General features: G+C 37.3%; 2 protein-coding genes across 2 annotated transcripts; one reads left to right on the forward strand and one right to left on the reverse strand.

Annotated features, from left to right (window-relative positions):
* Window positions 1-2,248: 2,248 nt before the first annotated feature.
* On the forward strand, window positions 2,249-8,357 carry LOC144557626 (putative methyltransferase PMT25). Its single transcript, XM_078306223.1, has 10 exons — window positions 2,249-2,807; window positions 3,505-3,806; window positions 5,132-5,629; window positions 5,728-5,877; window positions 6,009-6,279; window positions 6,599-6,709; window positions 6,808-6,982; window positions 7,282-7,554; window positions 7,645-7,839; window positions 7,918-8,357. The coding sequence occupies exons 1-10, from the start codon at window positions 2,342-2,344 to the stop codon at window positions 8,126-8,128; spliced, it is 2,652 nt and encodes an 883-aa protein (XP_078162349.1). The 5' UTR covers window positions 2,249-2,341; the 3' UTR covers window positions 8,129-8,357.
* A 4,006-nt stretch (window positions 8,358-12,363) lies between these two features.
* On the reverse strand, window positions 12,364-14,258 carry LOC144557536 (FMN-linked oxidoreductases superfamily protein). The gene is made up of 3 exons (XM_078306117.1): window positions 13,789-14,258; window positions 13,536-13,642; window positions 12,364-13,449 (listed from the first exon to the last, which is right to left on the reverse strand). The coding sequence occupies exons 1-3, from the start codon at window positions 14,233-14,235 to the stop codon at window positions 12,717-12,719; spliced, it is 1,287 nt and encodes a 428-aa protein (XP_078162243.1). The 5' UTR covers window positions 14,236-14,258; the 3' UTR covers window positions 12,364-12,716.
* Window positions 14,259-19,980: the final 5,722 nt, after the last annotated feature.

Below are 19,980 nucleotides of genomic sequence, written 5' to 3' on the forward strand. Positions count from 1 at the left end.
ATAATATGCATGATAGGTTGTCAAAAAAAAATTAGATAAATCAACCAATGTTCACAGTAATGGTTTGTAACTTACCTTATTATGAAGAGTCAACAACAAACATATTGTGTAGTGATAGCCATTTTTTTTTGCTTGTTTCATGCCCATAGGCCAAGTAGTGATAGTCATTGATTTGTTCAAAAAAGAAAAAAAAATAAAGTGTAAAAGCATCGTTATCTATAAATAATTAAGTATACAACTTCTCAAATAAGAAAATATATTCACCAACACTTTCCTACCATTTTGACCAATAATATATAATCGAGCAAAATCTCAAAATATTTGATTTATCCAGAACTTTTGACCTGAAATAGTTAGAGTAAATTTTATTAGAGGTTATTAATTTTTTTTTTTTTGTCATGAATTGATCACTCAAGTGTGACAAAGAGCAAAATTTAGTGACCTCTGACAAAATTTATCCAAAATAGTTAATATATTTTTATATTATTTATTTATGCAATATAGATTTAGTGTATAATATGCTCTACTTTTCGTAAAATTAAAATACAACAATGCAAAAGTAATGCAGACGAATGAAGTAAATATTATTTCTATAAAATAATAATTTATAAAACACTAACAAAATACTCATAATTGATTTGTTTATTATAAAATTAAAATATGATTATAAGATCTCTTGTAAATATTTTAAATTTTTTTGAGAGATTTAAACCTCACCGATCTATCAAAAAGAAAAAAGTCGGAACAAAGTTTCAAAAGAAAGAACAAAATTCATTTAATACGTTTGGAGTTAACTAGGCGGTAGCTGCATCTGATCCTGCAGCCTGCAGTGCAGATCTGATTTCAATCGCACTGCAGTGTGGGGCCTCTGCCAGCTAACATATTCTGTGCCAGTATAGCATATCTGAGATATCTCAAACTTTGAGTGTTTTTATGGAATATCTGAACCGTTCAGATAGATTCTGCACGAATCTCAAAGTACAAATAATGCTGCACCCTGTGCTAACCCGAATAGCACCGTGCACGTCGGTCACGCAAAAATTGAGATATCACAGAGGATACGCACTCTACCAGGTTCTTATTAATAGTCCAGGAACTGGGATGTTTTGTCTTTAATTTTTGATGGAAGTACCATTTTGTGGGCTTTAATTAACTCTACACGTGACTTCACACACACTGTTTAAGTTTCAATTCGGACAGTTAGATCAGAATTCAGACTAATTGGGTCCAAATATGTAATGTGCGATACTCTTTAAAATTTGTGATATATTGGACGGACCAGATTCGAGTTAAAAAATTAAGGTCCCAAGATGATATGAATTTGTCTCACAAGAGCATGTATTTTCTAACAAGGAATCCAAATTTTACAAAACAAAAGGAACAGGAAGTGAGAGAATGATCCATAACTTAGCTTAAAGTAACTTTAATCAATTAATAAGCAAGAAGCCCCAATTCTTCAAATTATTCATAATACGGAAGTAGTGTCATTATATGAAAACACATTATACATATTTTGTTATTTTAGTAGAAGTACAATTTGAAAATGATATATTGTATTTGCATAGCTCCCAATTTTTTTAAAACTGTCCACTAAACTGAAATCCAAAAGATACTTGTTGAACAGTTCAAGAAAAACTGCTTGTACTTAATTCAAAATGGTTAGTTTCTGGATTATCTAAAAAATAAAATTCTGATGGATAATCAACGCTAATACCATAGTTACATCATATGCAACTGAAAAGTGGGCTCCACATACTACTATTCTTAGGTGTCGGTGATACTAACAAAATGGCCGTAAACTGGTAAACACCTTTAGCCTTCAGTAGTTCTCTGTTAGTTCTCTCCGTTTCTATGAAACGGACGAATCCAGTAATTTATATACTCCAACGTTAATGATAAATCTCAACCATAGATCATAACAATTAACATGAAAACAGCATTCGCTGTCAGTCTGTCACTAGTCAGGTATCTTCGGTCAACAGTAGAACTGGAGAGGATTTAATTCTTCTATATTTGCATTTTCCTTTCGAGAATCGCGCGCGCTCTCTCTCCTCTCTCGAATTCAGTCACCTCGAGCCCGCATCTTCTGCATTACCGTACCGTTAGAGGATAGATCAAGACCGTCGGATCAGAATCAGGGCCAATCAGGCCCCCGCCCTCAATACATGGGGTCCTTCGAGATTCGTGCTGATATGTAACGAACGATTTGGATTAAATTCTAGCAGTGCGTTAACGCAGAGAATATTGATTCAGTCACCTTATCTCTCTCTCTCTTTCCCCTCGTCCCACATTCCCTTAAATCACAAACCCCAATCTGACATCCAAATCAAATTATTCAGCTATGGGGGGTTTCAACCGAAATGCCAGGGGTGGAAAGCGCTCCTTCTCCTCTTCTCCGTCTTCTTCTTACCCCTACGCCTACTACCTCACTACCGCCATTTTCGTCATAATATGCATCGCCGGAGCGTGGCTTCTTGGCTCCTTCTCGATCTTTCCATCCGGTGCCACGTCATCTGGTGGCCTGAGCCACAAATCGCGCGCGCTCTCGCTCGCGGACTCGGACCCACCGCCGGTGATGGAAGACACGCAAGTGGAGCTTCCGGAGGAGACCACAAAAGATCCGGTCGAGAAGGACACCATAAAGGATCGGGAGGGCGAAGGTAGCGAGAGCGATGGAGAGGAGGCCGATCCGGAGCGGAAGAAGGAGGAGGTGGAAGTGGAGGTACTGCAAGCTGAGCGCCAGCCAAAGGAGTTGCAGGAAGAGGTGTCGTCTGAGGATCGGGAGAAGCAGAATGAAGGTGAAACAGGTAAGTTTCTTTCTTTTGTTTTGTTCTTCTATTAAAAGATCACATCTTGAGCTATATAATGTATTAATGAAAGCTGGCAGCAAAGCTGGTTATGTTTTTTTTTTTTTAAAAAGAGAGACTCCATGATAGTACGATGATCATTCCCAATTCCTCAATGTTAGTTTTACATGGAACTCAGGTTTTCCTGTGCTTCATTGTGCCGGATAATATATATATATTTTTTTCCGAGGGATTCATGCCTGTGGCATTTCACTATTAAAGTAATAATTTATATAGTCTGCTTAATGTGTGATGTATGGACTTGTAATCTCCCCCAATCACCTGCATACCTGGAGGCTGGATACTGGAGTTTTTAAATTAAGTTGTGGATTTGTTTAATATAAGATTTAATTGAACATTAAAACCATTATTTACTGACAATTTGACATACAAGAAAGGATCTTCAGTGTCAAATTGCTGTTCCATAGTGATGTAAACCTGAGAAATTGACAAAAAAGAAAGGATATTTTGTCTCTAATCTTTGTTCCGTATTAAGCAAAAGACTATACCAATTTCTTTAAGATTTTTGTTCTTTTAAATTATTTTTTGTGCTGTTTATGTCTCATTTAGAGTTAATCGAGGCCCTGTAGTGTGATCATCATTTAAAATGTCTCATTGATTTTCTAATTTTCCTCAACTTCATCACTTCATTTAACAGATGGAGGCGAAAACCGCCAAGAAGAAGAGACTGTACAAGAAATCAAAACATCTGATCAACATTCCAACCAAGTGCACGAGCAAGAAGTGAATCTGAAGCAGAAGCTGAAGGAAGAGAGCCGCCTCGATGGTGGCATGGAGGAGGAGCAGAAGCACCATGATGAGGCCCAGCAGGAGCATGACGAGCAGCAACCAACTGAAGATGACAGGCGTCAAGATACAGAGACAACAGAGAAAAGTGAGTCCAGAGAGGATGAGAAGCAAGACGAAAATGGGCGACAGACCAGTGGGACCATAGAACAGGTTTTTATTTCTCTGCTTATTAAGATATAATAAACAATTTGGCTGATTTTACTGAGATTTCTGATAACATGTTGCCAATTTTTGAATTGGTCTGGATAAGAGTATTCAGTAATTCATTCAACATTACACTCTCTCGCTTGTAATATTATTGTGAGTTACACATTTCACATTAACTTAGTGAGTAAATTGGGTAAATTACAAAAGAAAAAGAGAGAATCTCACTTCTACTGAATAAGTAAAATGGTTATGGCTTCATCAGCCTTTCTCTTTGCAATTCAGTTCTCCTCCAGGGTTTTAGTCTAGACACATAGGCCCCACAGTGCAGATACTATTCCACACATGTCCTGCTTCTCCTTTGTTTTGCATTCCATTTCTCAGTTCTCCTTTTCTTTCCTTTACAATGCGAGTGACACTTCTGACAGGATGAGCCTTAGTTTGCAGTGTTTTTGGCCCCTTTTCCTTTCATTTTTTTGTGGGTCTACCTGTCTCTCTTGCCTTCTTCAGCCACTTGCGTTGTGACTGTGTGGGTTCCACCTGTGAGTCTCTTGGGTTATATCTCATCAGGATGATATATTGACCCCAAACAACCCAATTTCAATGATCTGCCCATCCTTTTCCCTTTCTCTTTTTCTTTCTCTCTCTCTTTCTTCCTACCATTTGACTAAGTCTTTTTTTTTTCTTTAAAAAACCGTTTGACTAAGTCATGATTGGGTTTTCACAAAAAAAGAAAAAAGAAAAAAAAAAAGACTAGGTCATGATTGGCAAACTCAACGGCTACTTCCTAAATATGTTTTGCCGCATCTGACATCGCTCCTACAATTACTACAACGGATTGCAGAACGAGGATGCTGTACCTCTCTGTTCCAGTACCGTCACAAGTTGGTACTTTCTGTACCTGCTTGATCTCACTGTATTCCTCCCTTTTCTTTTCTTGGCTTGTCGTATCGCAAAACTCAGACATTTAGGGTTTTGTATTTATGTTTTTCCCCATTGCAGTTGTATTAATTATGTCCTTGAACTAGTATCACGTTATATTTTGTATTTTAATTTGTAATTACGTTCTTTAGTGAGTTTGTATAAAGCTTCCTTTTTCAAAGTTTTTTGATTTACTTTCTTCTTTAATAAGCTATTAGTTCATTTTTTATATGAGGGCAATAACTGTGTTATGCTTTCCCAAGAGATAAATTAGTAAAATTAATCTCCATCTCACAATAAATCCAGTAATTTCCCAAAATAATAAGGTACTGCTTAGATCTACAAGTTTTTTATAAGATCAAACTAAAATATCTAGTGCATCTCATTATATGTCAATCTTATCAAAATAGGTGTCTGATGAAAATCAGAAGGACACTGAGGAGAGAAAGGATGAAACCAATAACGAAAACCAACAACAAATTGAGTCACAATCTGAAACCGAAGAAACCAATGAAAATAGCTCAGCTGAACAAATCCATACAACTGACGAAGATAGAAAGGAGGTCAATAGTGAGAGCTATGGCGAGAAGAGGTCTTGGGCCACACAGGCTGACCAATCTGACAAGGAGAAGGAGAGACGGGCTGAGCATGGTGAAGTAGAGAGATTGCAATCGGATGATATAGAACAACACCCTGAAGAGTATGATTGGAAGTTATGTAATGCCACTACAGGGCCTGACTACATCCCATGTTTAGATAACTTGAAGGCGATTAAGAAGCTAAGGCCAGAAAATTACCGGCATTATGAGCATAGGGAGCGGCACTGCCCTGAAGAGGCCCCGACTTGTCTTGTCCCTCTGCCAAAGGGCTACAGGAGATCTGTTGAGTGGCCTAAGAGTAGAGATAGGGTAATTATTTTTTTCATTTTCTTTTCTTTCTGGAATTGATGTGGTCTTGTCTTCCTTGGTTTCTTTAATGATTATTGTGTCTATTTCCTTGTATGCAGATTTGGTACAACAATGTGCCTCATACTAAGCTTGCAGAGGTTAAGGGACACCAGAACTGGGTTAAGGTCTCAGGCCAGTACCTTTCTTTCCCAGGAGGTGGCACACAGTTCATACACGGTGCTTTGCATTACATTGACTTTCTTCAACAGGTATAACTTATCAATCTAGACTGACTAGATGACCAGGAAAATTTTGCCTATTCCTTGTAATTCTTTATTTTAAGTTAGTTAAATAAAGTTATTTTTTTAATCTCTTTATTTTACGCCATGTTGTTGTTTAGTCGGTGAAAGGGATTGCATGGGGAAAGCACACGAGAGTGGTACTAGATGTCGGCTGTGGGGTCGCCAGCTTTGGTGGGTACCTGTTTGAGAGAGACGTTCTCACACTGTCATTTGCTCCCAAGGATGAGCATGAGGCACAGGTACAGTTGGCACTTGAGCGGGGCATTCCAGCCATTTCAGCTGTCATGGGGGCCCACCGCCTCCAGTTCCCTGGAAATGTGTTTGATATTGTTCATTGTGCCAGGTGTCGTGTCCCTTGGCATGTTGATGGTAATTTCTTTTCTCTCACTGGGTGTTTTATTTTAATAGTACTTGTTGACTCGTATTAGTGGATAGAAAATTGATTTGGTACAAGTACACACTTGCATATCCCTTGAAGAAAAGATCTTATATAGATAGTGAAAAATACTTGCATTCTACAATATGCTAGTTTCTTAGTGCTCCACATATTGGTATATGTGGCATGTCTCACTGGACAAAGGCATATGTGCCCTCTAATTTTATTTTAATCCCATAAAGGGGGAACCTTTCGAAATTGGATATTTCCAAATTGCCCTTTGCCAGCTGATGAGATGATTAAATGATACAGGTGGTAGGCTACTGTTGGAACTGAACCGTGTACTACGCCCTGGGGGATACTTTGTATGGTCAGCAACTCCTGTCTATCAAAAGCTGGAGGAAGATGTCGAGATTTGGAAGGGTAATTTCTACCAGACTTGTTAACTTGCCAGCACAATTAAATGTAATTACTGGGAAATGAAATATAATTTTCTTTAATATTCTACCTAAATTTTTCAGCCATGAAATCTCTTACAAAATCAATGTGTTGGGATCTTGTCACGATCAAGAAGGACCGGCTCAACGGCGTTGGTGCGGCATTCTTTCGCAAACCGCTTTCCAATGAGTGCTACACAGAGAGGCGGCATCAGAACCCTCCGATGTGTGAAGAAAATGACGACCCAAATGCTGCGTGGTACAAAATTTTAACTTACTATAAACTCTAAAGCCAAAAACCTTTGTCATGCTTTTTCAACCAGAACCATTTCTTTCTATCATCTAAATCTTTTTTAACTGCTGCAAATTACCCAATGGGAGTTTTTATTTTGTGTGGTTAAAGTTTTATTCAATTTCATTTCCTTTTGTGAAACCAAATTATTCCTTGGTCCAATTAGTTGTTCCATCTTGAAACCATACCTATGTACAAGACAGTGAAAGTGTTCCTTGTCAGAATAAAATTTCTCTGTTACCAGAATAAAATATTTCTTTTTGTAGGTACATCCCATTGAAGACATGCATGCACAATATACCAACAAATGAATCAGATAGGGGCTCCAGCTGGCCACAAGACTGGCCCCGACGGTTGCAGGATCCTCCTTACTGGTTAAGTAACTCTCAAGCCGGTATCTACGGTAAACCACCAAACGAAGATTTTTCGACTGACACAGAGCACTGGAAGCGTGTCATCACAAAGTCATACCTTTCAGGCTTTGGCATCAACTGGTCTCGTGTCAGAAATGTCATGGACATGCGAGCAGTCTATGGAGGGTAAAAGCACAAATTCTAGTTGTTACAAGTGTATAAATTAAAAGAATGACAATTTGCAGCTTATTGACCATGGGTGTTTAATTGCTTTAGGTTTGCAGCAGCGTTGAAAGATCAGAAGGTATGGGTTATGAATGTGGTAAATGTCGATGCGCCAGATACACTGCCAATAATATACGAAAGGGGGCTGTTTGGCATGTACCATGACTGGTGTGAATCATTTAGCACATATCCAAGAACATATGACCTTTTGCATGCTGACCGCTTATTCTCAAAGATTAGAGACAGGTATAATAGATTTCCATTTATTGTCTATTTTGTATAATGTTTCATAGCTTTACTGATTGAAGTACCTCGACATGTTAGGTGTCCAATTCTAACAGTGGTAGTAGAAGTAGACCGAATAGCAAGGCCAGGCGGTAAAATTATAGTACGAGATGATCCTTCAACAGTTGGTGAAGTAGAAACTTTGTTGAAATCATTGCATTGGGAGGTGCAATTGACCTTCTCCAAGGATCAGGAAGGGATGCTTTGTGCCGAGAAGTCTGATTGGAGGCCTGAGATTTTTGTTTATTAGTCTTGGTAATTAATTATTAATTATTGTTTTATGGGAGCTTCTTAGATTATTTATTCTTTCTCGTATGGTATTTACCTTTGTTATAGAATTTTGGAGTAACTTGTTATGTAGAAGCAGCTCACTCTCCTGCAGTGATGATAGGGTACTGGTAAATAGTTTTGTAGAAAATCTGTATGAATAATTGTAATTTATCATTTTAACGTTTCTAATTAATAATGTCCGAAATTAGCAAGGACATACAGATGCTTTAGTTTACTCTCTTATTAATTATATTGTCATTTGTCAATATGTGCTACAAATGGTTGCTTGTATGGTTGCCTGATGTAGTCGTACTAGTTGTATAGGTGTATTAACTATTAAACAAAAAATAGAATCCAGATATGCGGCATCATGTTTCTGTTTTCAATTAACATGTGCAGGGTTACCATTTGTAATTCAAATATTAATCACAACTTCGACCTGATAACAATTGCAGCTTAAACCTATATCCTGAGGTCTCTACTAAAGTAAAAACTTGTACACAATTTAATATCCATGCATACTTGCGCGCAGAAAAACACATTCAGGCGGCAAACAAGGATGCCAAAACAAACAATTTGAGATGGTTCTTTTGTTTGAGCTGATAATATCCGTATAATAAAAAGAATAAAACATCAGTGTTAGTTCACCAAACTATTTGGTGAACTTACATTGTTGTTTCACCGCTTGACTTTATACTAAATTAATTTGAAATTTACAAATATTGCATGTAAATGTATTATTTATAAAGTTGACTGATTTTAACAGTTTAAATTCGTCATTTGAAATCAATTCAATAAATTTTGAAACTAAACACCCAGGGAGCATGAAATGATACATTTACCAAAATTAACCAAAATATATTAAGATACTAAGATAGTCAGAAGAGGTCAAAAGAAAGTCTAATGCGGACCCATTTACACCCAGGGAGCATGAAACGCACTTCTGGCAACATTAATTACTTAAAGAGACCACATTAACCATGCTATAATAAAAAAGGGTACAGCATACTGTATTCCACTCTGCTGCTTCGCTGTAGTGTAATCAGAATGTTTTGTTAAATAAATCATAGCCATATGGCAAAATAGCAGAGCAATTAACTATCTGTCTCCACTGGCTCCCCAATTTGTTTGCTCTTTACTCTCTTCTTTAATCATCACATGAGCCATTAATCAATGTAAAATGTCTTGTGGGTGGGCCCACAACCTTTTCTGAGGGAAATATTTTATTTTAAAAAGTGGGCTTTATATTTAGCAATAAAATTTGTAATTTAAAAAGGATTAGTCTTGATCCTCACTGAAGGCAATATAACTAAAATAAGCTTAATAAAGGAAGAGGCGGTAAGCTTTGATAGCAAAAATATTTAGTTTTGAAAAACGAAACAAATAATTTGCTTTCCATCATTGAATAAACCTTCAAGCACATTTAAGACCATTGCATTAGCTGTCAGCAGATCTTACTCAGATTTTTACCCCAACTTCATTTTAACATCTTTTTTTTTATTTTTTCCATTTTTTAAAGTCATTCATGCGTCTCTCTCATTATTTCACATCATAATTTTGGCAATAACTTTTCACTTTTAGGTTGACATTTATCCACGCCATGTTGGCATGTTCAATGCTATCTGTTCACAATGAAAACCCACTACACTATTTGGTACCAGATGAGAACAAGAAAGGCAGAGCTCCACTTTTAAATTTCCCTTGTTTCTTCCCTCCTTGTTGCCAGGCAAAGCAAATTCTCTTTACCTGCCCCTCAGACATGGCTGCCATATTTAAATTAATCTCTTTTCTCATACCCTTCTCTTGTCAATGCCATTTCTAAAACAAGCAAATTCCCCTTTGTAGGCAGACAACATAAAATCCACGTAAGTTTCTATAAATCTAAAATGGATACCTACATTTACTCGTCCAAACTCATACTTCTCCTCTCTTTCACATTATTCAATCACTGTATCGCATGCCACCGCACCGACCGATCAGCGCTCCTCGCATTCAAGGCCGGCATCACCACTGACACATTAGGCCTTCTAGAAACATGGGATCACACCACTGATTGTTGTACCGAATGGGCCGGCATTGCATGTGACCCAGCCACTGGCCGTGTTGTTAACCTAACCCGGCCGGGCTTAACTTCTGGGCCCGACTTTGTAACTGATGCCTCATTAGTCGGCATCCTTTCACCTGCACTTGGTTCACTTTCTCATCTTCATGTTCTCGACTTAACTAACCTAAAGCGGCTCACTGGTCCCATACCGGCTTCACTTGGGTACCTCTCGCACCTTACCGACCTCCTACTTTCATCCAATGAGCTTACCGGGCCCATACCATCATCTCTCTCAAGGTTACATCGTCTCAGGCGGCTCTTTCTCAATTCTAACCGCCTCTCAGGCCGCATTCCTCCTTCTATCTTCTCCTCCAAATCACTGATTCAACTAGCTCTTTTCGAGAACCAATTCACCGGTGGTATCCCGACATCCATTGGGAGGCTTGAGTTTCTTGAAAAACTCGATTTTCATGACAACCTCTTAACAGGTCCAATACCAGTAAATATCGGATTGCTTCATAGACTGACACATCTTGACTTGTCAGAGAACAGGATCAGAGGCAATATCCCAACCTCGATTGGGAACCTCACAAGACTCATAGTCCTTGATCTTTACAAAAATGATCTCACCGGTAACATTCCAGCTTCCATCTCTGGTATGTCTTCCATCCAATTTTGCCGGCTTTCATACAATCGCTTAACGGGAGCACTGCCTAATTCCATTGGATACCTTCCAAGAATCCAAAAGCTTGTTCTTGAAAACAATGCAATAAGTGGGAAAATCCCGAGCTCAATTGGAGGCCTAACCACACTCAATGACATTTTTTTGGCTAATAACCGGCTCACTGGTAAAATCCCTTCTTCCATCGGCAAATTGAAAAATCTCCAAACCCTAGACCTCGCCAGAAACCGCATCTCTGGGCCGATTCCTCATGAGTTTGCAAACCTCCATAACCTCCAGTCATTAGACCTCTGCTATAATCCAATTGGCTTCACCTCCCTACCAGCCTGGTTACTGGAAATGAGTATCTTCAGGCTAATGCTATCAGAAACTGGCATCATGGGCCCACTCCCAGAATGGCTCGGGTTGGCAAGCTCCATTTCAGCTCTGGATCTATCCAATAATCACATCTCCGGTGAGTTACCTTGGTGGATCGGTAACATGACAGGTCTCACCTTTCTAAACCTCTCTCGAAACGCAATCCGTTCAACAATCCCAAACGAGTTCAAGAACTTAGCTATGCTAATGGACCTAGACTTGTCATATAACAACTTCTATGGACCACTTTTGCCGGTGCTAGACAAAGGAGTAAGCGAAGCACTTGGACAGTACAAAACATTAGATGTGTCACGAAATGGTTTCACTGGTGGAATTGATGAGAATATCGGTGAGTTTGTGGCAATGCAGGCGGCAGAGGTATTGGATTTCTCTTATAACCCGCTGGGTGGTAGGATTCCAAAGAGCATGGCGAAAATGTCAGCACTAAAAGAGGTAAGATTGGCCAACGACGGCTTGTTAGGTGAAATACCAGATGGCTTACTTGATCTTGAAGAGTTGACAGAGTTTGATGTGTCGGGCAATGAGCTTACCGGGCACATTCCACGACATGAAACGCCATTACCAGCAGTTTGGTTTAGTGGAAATGCCGGGCTTTGCGATGATCCCTTACCACCATGTGGAGGGTGAAGAAAAAGAGAGCCGTTGTAAAGATTTAGAATTAAATGATCTAGTGAAACAAAAACAAAAAAAGAGAGAAGGGAAGGAAAACAAAAGAATTCTAGTCGTTGTTTTGGTTCTCAAGGAAGCATGCCTATGAGCAAACGAGAGAGGTTTGGTTTTAAGTTTGGGCCTATAGTGTAGGATTGTTATTTTGGGCTTTAGATCTTCTCAAGTTATGGATTTTGCAAATGGTTAGTATAAATACTCGTGTGTGTGGAAGGTTATCAATGTGTGCGTCGTGAATCTTCTAATTTTTATAGAAAAATGGTTATCATTATTAAGTTTGATAAGTAGTATGAATAAAACCAAGTAGAAGAAAATAGTGGAGTAAAGAGTGACTTGGGGACTACTAGTAAAAAAGTTGATATCAAGCACTCATCATTAGCTCGCTATATATAAGGGGCAATAAAAAAATAAGTGCAACATATGGTAGTAAAACAATCAGTACGAATTTATAAAACCCCAAACAAATCATATTATAAATCAGTAAATCAAAATTGTTTTAAGCTAAAGTTACATTCTGCGCCGTTGATTTTTAGCATTACAGGATGCTAAAATCCTAACATACAAAAGGACCTACAAGAATCTTGAATCCTGCCTCGAAACTACAATTGTATGATCATTCATTAGTAAGAACTTTAACATGGTAAGAGAAAAAATGGAAACAAAATATAGAAAAGTTATGTCCCCCTTCTCCACCTCATTTTTATTTCATTAACAGCCTTTGATAGAACTTTAACACAGGCCGCAAAAAATCGGAAGGCACTATATTTGCCAAGAAACACTTAACAGTTCACACTGCTTTCAACCCGCAGCAGCATTAACTGCAATTCTATCAACAACAACATTTCTCCCACCATAAAGGGGGTCCCCCTTTCCAAGCTCCCTGAGACGCCTCATCATATCATACAACCACTCAAACGTGAGTATCGATTGTTTATTTAGCTCCTCTCTAACCTCCGGGTGAACCCTAAACCAATCACCTAACATTTTGTGCACATGTGACCGTATCATTCGCCACGGTACTGGGTACTTCTCACACAATTTCAGGTATTCTACCACCAAATCAGCTTGGTCCAGATCCCCTTCTTTATCTCCCTCTTCTCTCCATTCAACGGTCTTATAACCGGCAAAAAGTGCAGGGTTTTCCAGAAGCGTCTCAGCTGACAGTACACCATCCACGCCAGTCTCTTCCAAGCACGAATTGACATCCGCCATGTGGCGAATGTTTCCATTAGCTAAAACTGGAATTCTTAGGGCTTGTTTTACAGCCCGTATTGCTGCCCAATCGGCCTTAAACTTAGTGCTGTCTTTTTGGTCTCTGGTACGGCCATGTACAGCTAAAAGAGAACAACCTGCCTCCTCTAACATTTTGGCATATGATATGGTGTCGTCTAAATTAGGGAAAATACGTATTTTACAAGAGACCGGTACATCAAGGTTTAGAACTAGAGTTTCTACAAGGGATTTTATAAGAGGTTGGTTTTCCATTAGAAATGCACCATAGTAGCCGCGTCTCGCAATCCTTTGAGGACAACTGAATAATAAAATAAAATAATTAATATTCCTAAAGTCTTCCAATAGTAAAAATGGAGATAAATAACAATTAAATGGTTAACTAACCCGAGATTAATGTCAATATAGTCACAATAAGCTTCTACCCTTTTTGCGGCTTCCAACAAAATTTTGGGGTCATTTGCACAAAACTGAACAAATAGTGGTCGATCCTCCTAAACCAAGCACAATCAAAACAATATTGATTTAACTCTACCTATGTTACATGATGAATAATTCATATCAAGCAGGTGTATTTTCACATTAAACTAATTGGAATTTGGAAATTTGACAAATGGAAACAATAATTCAACTCTCTAACCTTGCAAGTCGAGAATTCCATGGATCGATACTTCTCATTCTCTGAGAAAATTCTCGAATGAAGCATCGGTGTGTAAGCCGCCTCAGCACCGTACTTCCGGCACAGCATCCTGAAAGGAAGCTCCGAATTGTCCACCATGGGCGCCACCATGAGCCGCGGCGCTCCAAGATCTTTCCAGTGGGCCCACGCCCGCTCCACCCGCGTCACTCTGGTGAGCACCCGACTGGGCATATCCAGTGGAGACGGCGACGGCGCCGCCGCATCCAAGGGGTCGGGGATGGTGCTGCCATTAGTCGAGTTGTTGCATAGGGTTTCGTCCGTGATCAGAGTTGACATGGCGGAGCTAGGGTTTTCCAGGGTTTGGAGGAAGCAGGAAGCAGGGTTCCTGGTGTTGTGCGTGTAGTTGTTTTGTCGGTGAAGAGAAGCAAAGATAACTCGTGAATTCATGTGATAGGTGAGAATCCAACGGACTAGGGTTGCATCTTGGTACAAGATAGCCTTACTTCAAGGGCCATTATTTCATTTTATTTTTTTTAATCGCTTTCTTTTCATTATTTTCCAATATTTAAGAAGAATGCTAAAGTCTAGCAGTATATGAAATATATAAAATTGTGACCAAGTTTTTTCAGAATTATAGGTATTTAAACAAGACATTAGCAATATCAATATGCATGGAGAGACATTTGAATCCTACATTCCATTTTTTTTTAAAAGAAATTGGGCCGAAATTTTTAAAAATACCATAATCCCAAAAATAATAAACCAAAACGCCACTTCTGAAAAAATCGAATTTTAACACGGCCGCATCCCCTAGGTGCGGCCACCTTTTTGCGGGCATCTAGGGGATGCGGTCAGATGCGGCCACCCCCTTTCTTTTTTTTGTTCAGACTGAACTGCCGCACGAGAAGGAAAAAAAAAAGGTGGCTGCTTTTCCAAGATGCAGCCATGCTATTTTTCGAAATTCCACAGAATCGTAGTCTTTTGGTTTATCATTTTTTGAGGTATGGTATTTTTAAAAATTTCGGGAAATTGAGGGCAGTCCAATGAACTTTAGATTAAATTCGGTTTAATGTCCGGTTAAAATCGTTTAATTAGTATTAAGATTCACATAAAAAGCTTTAACGTCCGAATGAATAAAATATGCACAGATCTTGATACAGATTGAATGGTTTCAACCGAACATCGGACCGCCCTTTCATCATCCATCGTTTTGTATCATGAACGGTAAATAAAAGTAACACTCGGTCCTCTGCAGTTTGTTAACATGAATGGTAAATAGAAGCAATGGACGGCTCTGATCCGTTCTACTTTGTGTTTATTCAAGTATTTCTTTTGTTTCAATAAAACAATAATTTCTTCATTGTTTTTTTTTTTTGCTGTTTCTTTCGATGATGCTGGAAACAGTGAAATTGTAACTAATTTTTCATGTCAAAAGATGTAAGCAAACGGGAATTTTTTATCTATAGAAATTATTAAATTTATACGTACGAAAACATAAAGAGTAATTGATTTCCAACAAATCTAGAAAGATTTGGCTCAATGAGTTCGATCCAATTATATGGATCAGACTCAATGGTCCAGATCCATCGATATATTTTATTTTAAAAAAATAGATGTTGATGTTCTGGAATATAGATGTCACGAAAAATCAGGTTTAGAAATGAATCGGCCTCAATGATGAAGATCCAATTATATATTGATTACTGTGACAGCTACCATTCATCTTTTGTATTGAATTTAAAAATAAAATAAAAATTATTTGGATCTGACTCAAATCTACTTAGGATTAATGAAATGTGGCATACAAATTTTTCATTTTTACAGTTAAAAAGAAAGATAAAAAATATCGATGGATCTGGACCATTGAGTCCAATCTATATCTTTGGACCGGACTCATTGAACCAGATCTTTGATCTTTCTAAATTTATTGGAAATCAAGTACTCTTTCTGTTTTCGTACGTATAAATTTAATAATTTCTATAGATAAAAAATTTCCTAAGCAAACTGTAAACAATTGGTGTGTGAGGTTTTTCCTTATTCTTTTTATCTCTTTTTTCTTAACGAGAGGGTTGAAGTCAAGCCACCTAACACTATATTAAACCCCTGTTATTACATCAAAAGTTTTTCCTTATTGTTTTTTTTAATCTCTAGTACAACTAGCTAGTAATATGTATTTTGGACATAAATTTTTATTAATAGAAAAATAATTAAATAAATATTGATAATGGAGAAGGAAATTGTGTTTTTTTGACATTTGGAAGTTATAAACTATCAGGCTAGCTTAGCGAAAATCTAATTACTCTCTTAACTAAACCGTGAAAAAAAAAACTCTGAACTTCATAGTCCATCACGGCCAGAGGACTTCATAGTCTATCATAGTTAGAGGGAACAATCTGCTTCGACCTTCACAGTTCACACAACAAGCAATTCAATTTTGTACCCATCTTAATAAATAGTAAAAAAAATATAAAATATAAAATTTGATTTGCAAGCACATTTTATATATATCCATCATGTTGAACATTTTGAATTGACTATTTAAACTTTAAAAATGTTAAAAACATTGGATATAATTTGATATCACCAAAAAAGAGTGTTAAGTGGATCCCTCCTCATAGTAAAGATACTTCTACTATAAAAAATGTTTGACACAATTTGCTTTGAACAAAACTGAGAAACATTCTTACCGTAAGAAAAAGTTTTAGTTTAAAAGGAATGTAATATTGTTAGATAAAAAACTTGCGAGGAGCAAATATCTACAGTCTACACCCTTCTATTGGGCTAAAAATATAAAGACTGTTACTGGGCTAAAAATATAATACCAGGCCTTACCCAATCGGGCTTGTATGCTCCGATTATGCAATAAAAATACTTCACTTAGAAACGAGCAGCATTTCATTTACTTTCATGTCTGATTCAACTAAAAATTTTCTTTTGCGAAAGAATTCAACTCCAAAATTGAATTCAAAATATTTTAATGATAGTCATCAGGTTGCTAAAATATGGCACAGCAGCACTGTAAAAGAAAAAGGAGGTTCACAGAGAAATGTAGGTTTATACAGAAAAAAAAATAAAGGATTGTGTAATCAATTTACCCAGTGTAGCTGGATATCAGGGAATTCTGATCATCCCAGGTACCTGACTCAAGCAAATTACAAACGGATGGTCTAAATTTGTTCGTTTAAATTGGCACGAATCTCAAAACAGAACCCCTGTAGTTTTTGTAGGCACCGGATTGACTTTGGTCTGACTGAGATTAATCTGGACCGTCCATTTATAATTTGTTTGAGTCAGGTACCTGGAAGGATACGGATTCGATATCAGGTGAGGTGCTGTGGTTAGTATCGTACCGATTCATGATCCCGAGACGAGTCGAGATGTGGATTGCAAGGGTGTATCGATTGAGGATCAATGTTGATATGTGCATTGTGAAAAACAGCCCGACGATCATAAAAATATATGAAAAAATTAGAATAAAATAAAGGTAATATTTCTTCTAAAATTCATTGGTAGATCGTTGTCAGCCGATTTCACTAAAATGCACAATTAAAGAATCACCTTCATCTTTGCAATTTTGTATTGTTAGCAGATTCAAAATATAATTTTAAACTTAAATAATAAAAAGAAAAACACATTTCTTGGATTTAGTTTGTTGGACAGATATATAACAATTTCCAATTTTCCATAGTTTGCAGAATTTCCTAATTAAGTTAACTCAAACTTTGAGTGTGAATTCAGATTGTCTAATTAGAATCCACACAAATATTAATGAGTCCCATAAATTCTAATTTGAACTAAATCGATTCAAACTCTGATCCGACGGTTCAGATTTAAACTCAAAATTTGAGTTACCTTAGAAGATCTGGACGCGTAAGAGTCGCATACTAGTGTTTCAGTGTTTGAATCTCCAAGAGAAGAAGCATGGGATGTTCTTTATTAGTAGCTGTGTTCAGTAGGGTTCATGGGATTAAATTTTAAGTAGGGTTAAAGAATTGGTGTTTGGTAGAACTGGATTAAGAAAACTAGTTTTAAGGATGTAAAAAAATCTTAAGGAGGTTTATTTTTAAAATAATAATGTCTTAAGAATTGAGACAAGAGGGACTTAAACTTAGTGCTTAGTAATTTGAATAAAATGAACAGAAGTTAAATTCCCACTAAGAAGATGTTGTTCGCTACTAAATATCCACAACTATATGCTCGATGCTCAAACCAACACATTATGATAGACACTTTAATCAATTCACAGGGTGTTGCTGTCAAATTTAGAAGGAGACTAGGAGGGGTTTTACTCAATGAATGGCATGAAATCATATTCCTCATTAGTGCTTGTAGCTTTACTCACAATATAGACAAAATAGCTTGGAGATGGACCACTCATGGAAAATATACTATTAAATCATTGTACCATTTTTTGAATTTTAGGGGCATTAATAAAAATGAGTTCAAGCTTTTTTGGGTGTTGCCGGTTCCACCAAAAATTAAGATTTTTATGTGGTTATTAGTTAACAACAAGATCCTGACAAAACAGAACCTACAGCTTAGATGATATATGGCTTGGGTCCATACAATGTCAATTTTGCTCTTATGCTGAAACTACCAACCATATGTTCCTTAAATGCCAATTTACACAGCAACTTTGGTTCTGGCTAGACCAAAGTCAATTTCTCTTTGACCGATGGGATATACTGTGTTAGACATTTTTTTTTTCTATTCAAATACTTTACCCTTTCATCAACAGATGGCATTTTTTATAGTTCTTAGCGTCATGTGCTGGACTTTATGGAAACATAGAAATGAAATCATATTTTCTCAAAAACCATGTAAAGATCCATTATGCTTCTAATTGTGTCTGTGTGGGAATATTAGACAGGTCCTCTAGACAAAAAGATCAAGGAAGCATCAGCACTGTGGCTGCCTGTCAATCTGGATGCAATTCTACTCAGAATCTGGGATCCAAGTGACAACCAGATGGTAGTGTTCCTAGGAGATGAGCTGACTGCAGTAGTACCAGTAGCTAGTGAGGAGGTGGCTGGTAGGTCCAGCATCAACGTGCCATGCATATATGCATGAAAGCACACCATTTATCTTTTTGTATCGATCCAGTAATAGGATCATTTGGCCTTAGCCCCCGTATAGGTGGTTAGTAGTAGGGTCCTTTTCGATTACTATATTTTTTGGTGGACAATTGAACATAGAGCCTTTTGTTTTTGTTTCATCAAGGCTTATTTCATGCATGTGCTTGTGCTTAGTGACATGGATTTTAGTTTGACACCAGGTAATTAAACTCTTATGTTTCATATATGAAACGGGCTCTTGAGGCCTTTTATCAAAAAAAGAGAAGATGTTGTTCGAATAGATGTGAACATCTATGTGTCTAAAGAAAATTTAAAAAGGATTTATGAGGGTTTACAAGCTAGGTACGTAATATTTATTTTAGATCAGATTGAGTTGACAGGTTGGATCTGAATCTTTGCAATCTAAAATAATCAAATATAAAAAAAACATCATCATCCAATGATCGATGTTCCTGCAGTTGGAGAGGAGACTGATCCGATTAAAAAAATTGGAGATGCGCTGGCGGCATTAAAATGCTATTGCTAACATATTAATGAGAATTTGAGTGCATTGATACCGACTGAGAAGTAAGAACTTATTTTTTACTGATTTGAATTGTCGAAACGAAGACAACAGCACGAGTTAGATTTTGAGTCATGCGACTAATAATGAATTGCAATGAGTTATGTATTTCAGCTAATATCAAGCTTAAGTATTTTTTATTTTGACGCATTATGATGCTTGGGATTTTTTTTTTAATTTCAAGGATTTTTTTGTTGCTGATACGCAATTTAGGAACAACACGGATTATAATTAGGGGTGGTAACCAGCTGGTTTGGTCCGAGTTAGGTCCTAGCTCAGTTTGTTAATTCTAAACCGAGTTATAGCCGAGTGAGCTGGATCTAGGGCATCTGAGTTAAAACCTCAGCTTGAAATCGTGACAAGTCAGTTCGAACTAGCTCGCGAGTTGGCTCGTTGGGCCTGGTTAAATCTTGTTTTACGAAGAAAATAAATTATAAAAACTTTTTAGATCGAGCTGGACCAAACTAGATAGTATAAAATGTATAGAAGTTTAAACAAATTCACAAATTGATGTATAACCGAGCTAACTTACGAGTTGGCGAACAAGCTAAGTTC

The sequence above is a fragment of the Carex rostrata genome, chromosome 7, assembly GCF_964058835.1.
Source record: "Carex rostrata chromosome 7, lpCarRost1.2, whole genome shotgun sequence".
NCBI classification, from domain to species: Eukaryota; Viridiplantae; Streptophyta; class Magnoliopsida; order Poales; family Cyperaceae; genus Carex; species Carex rostrata.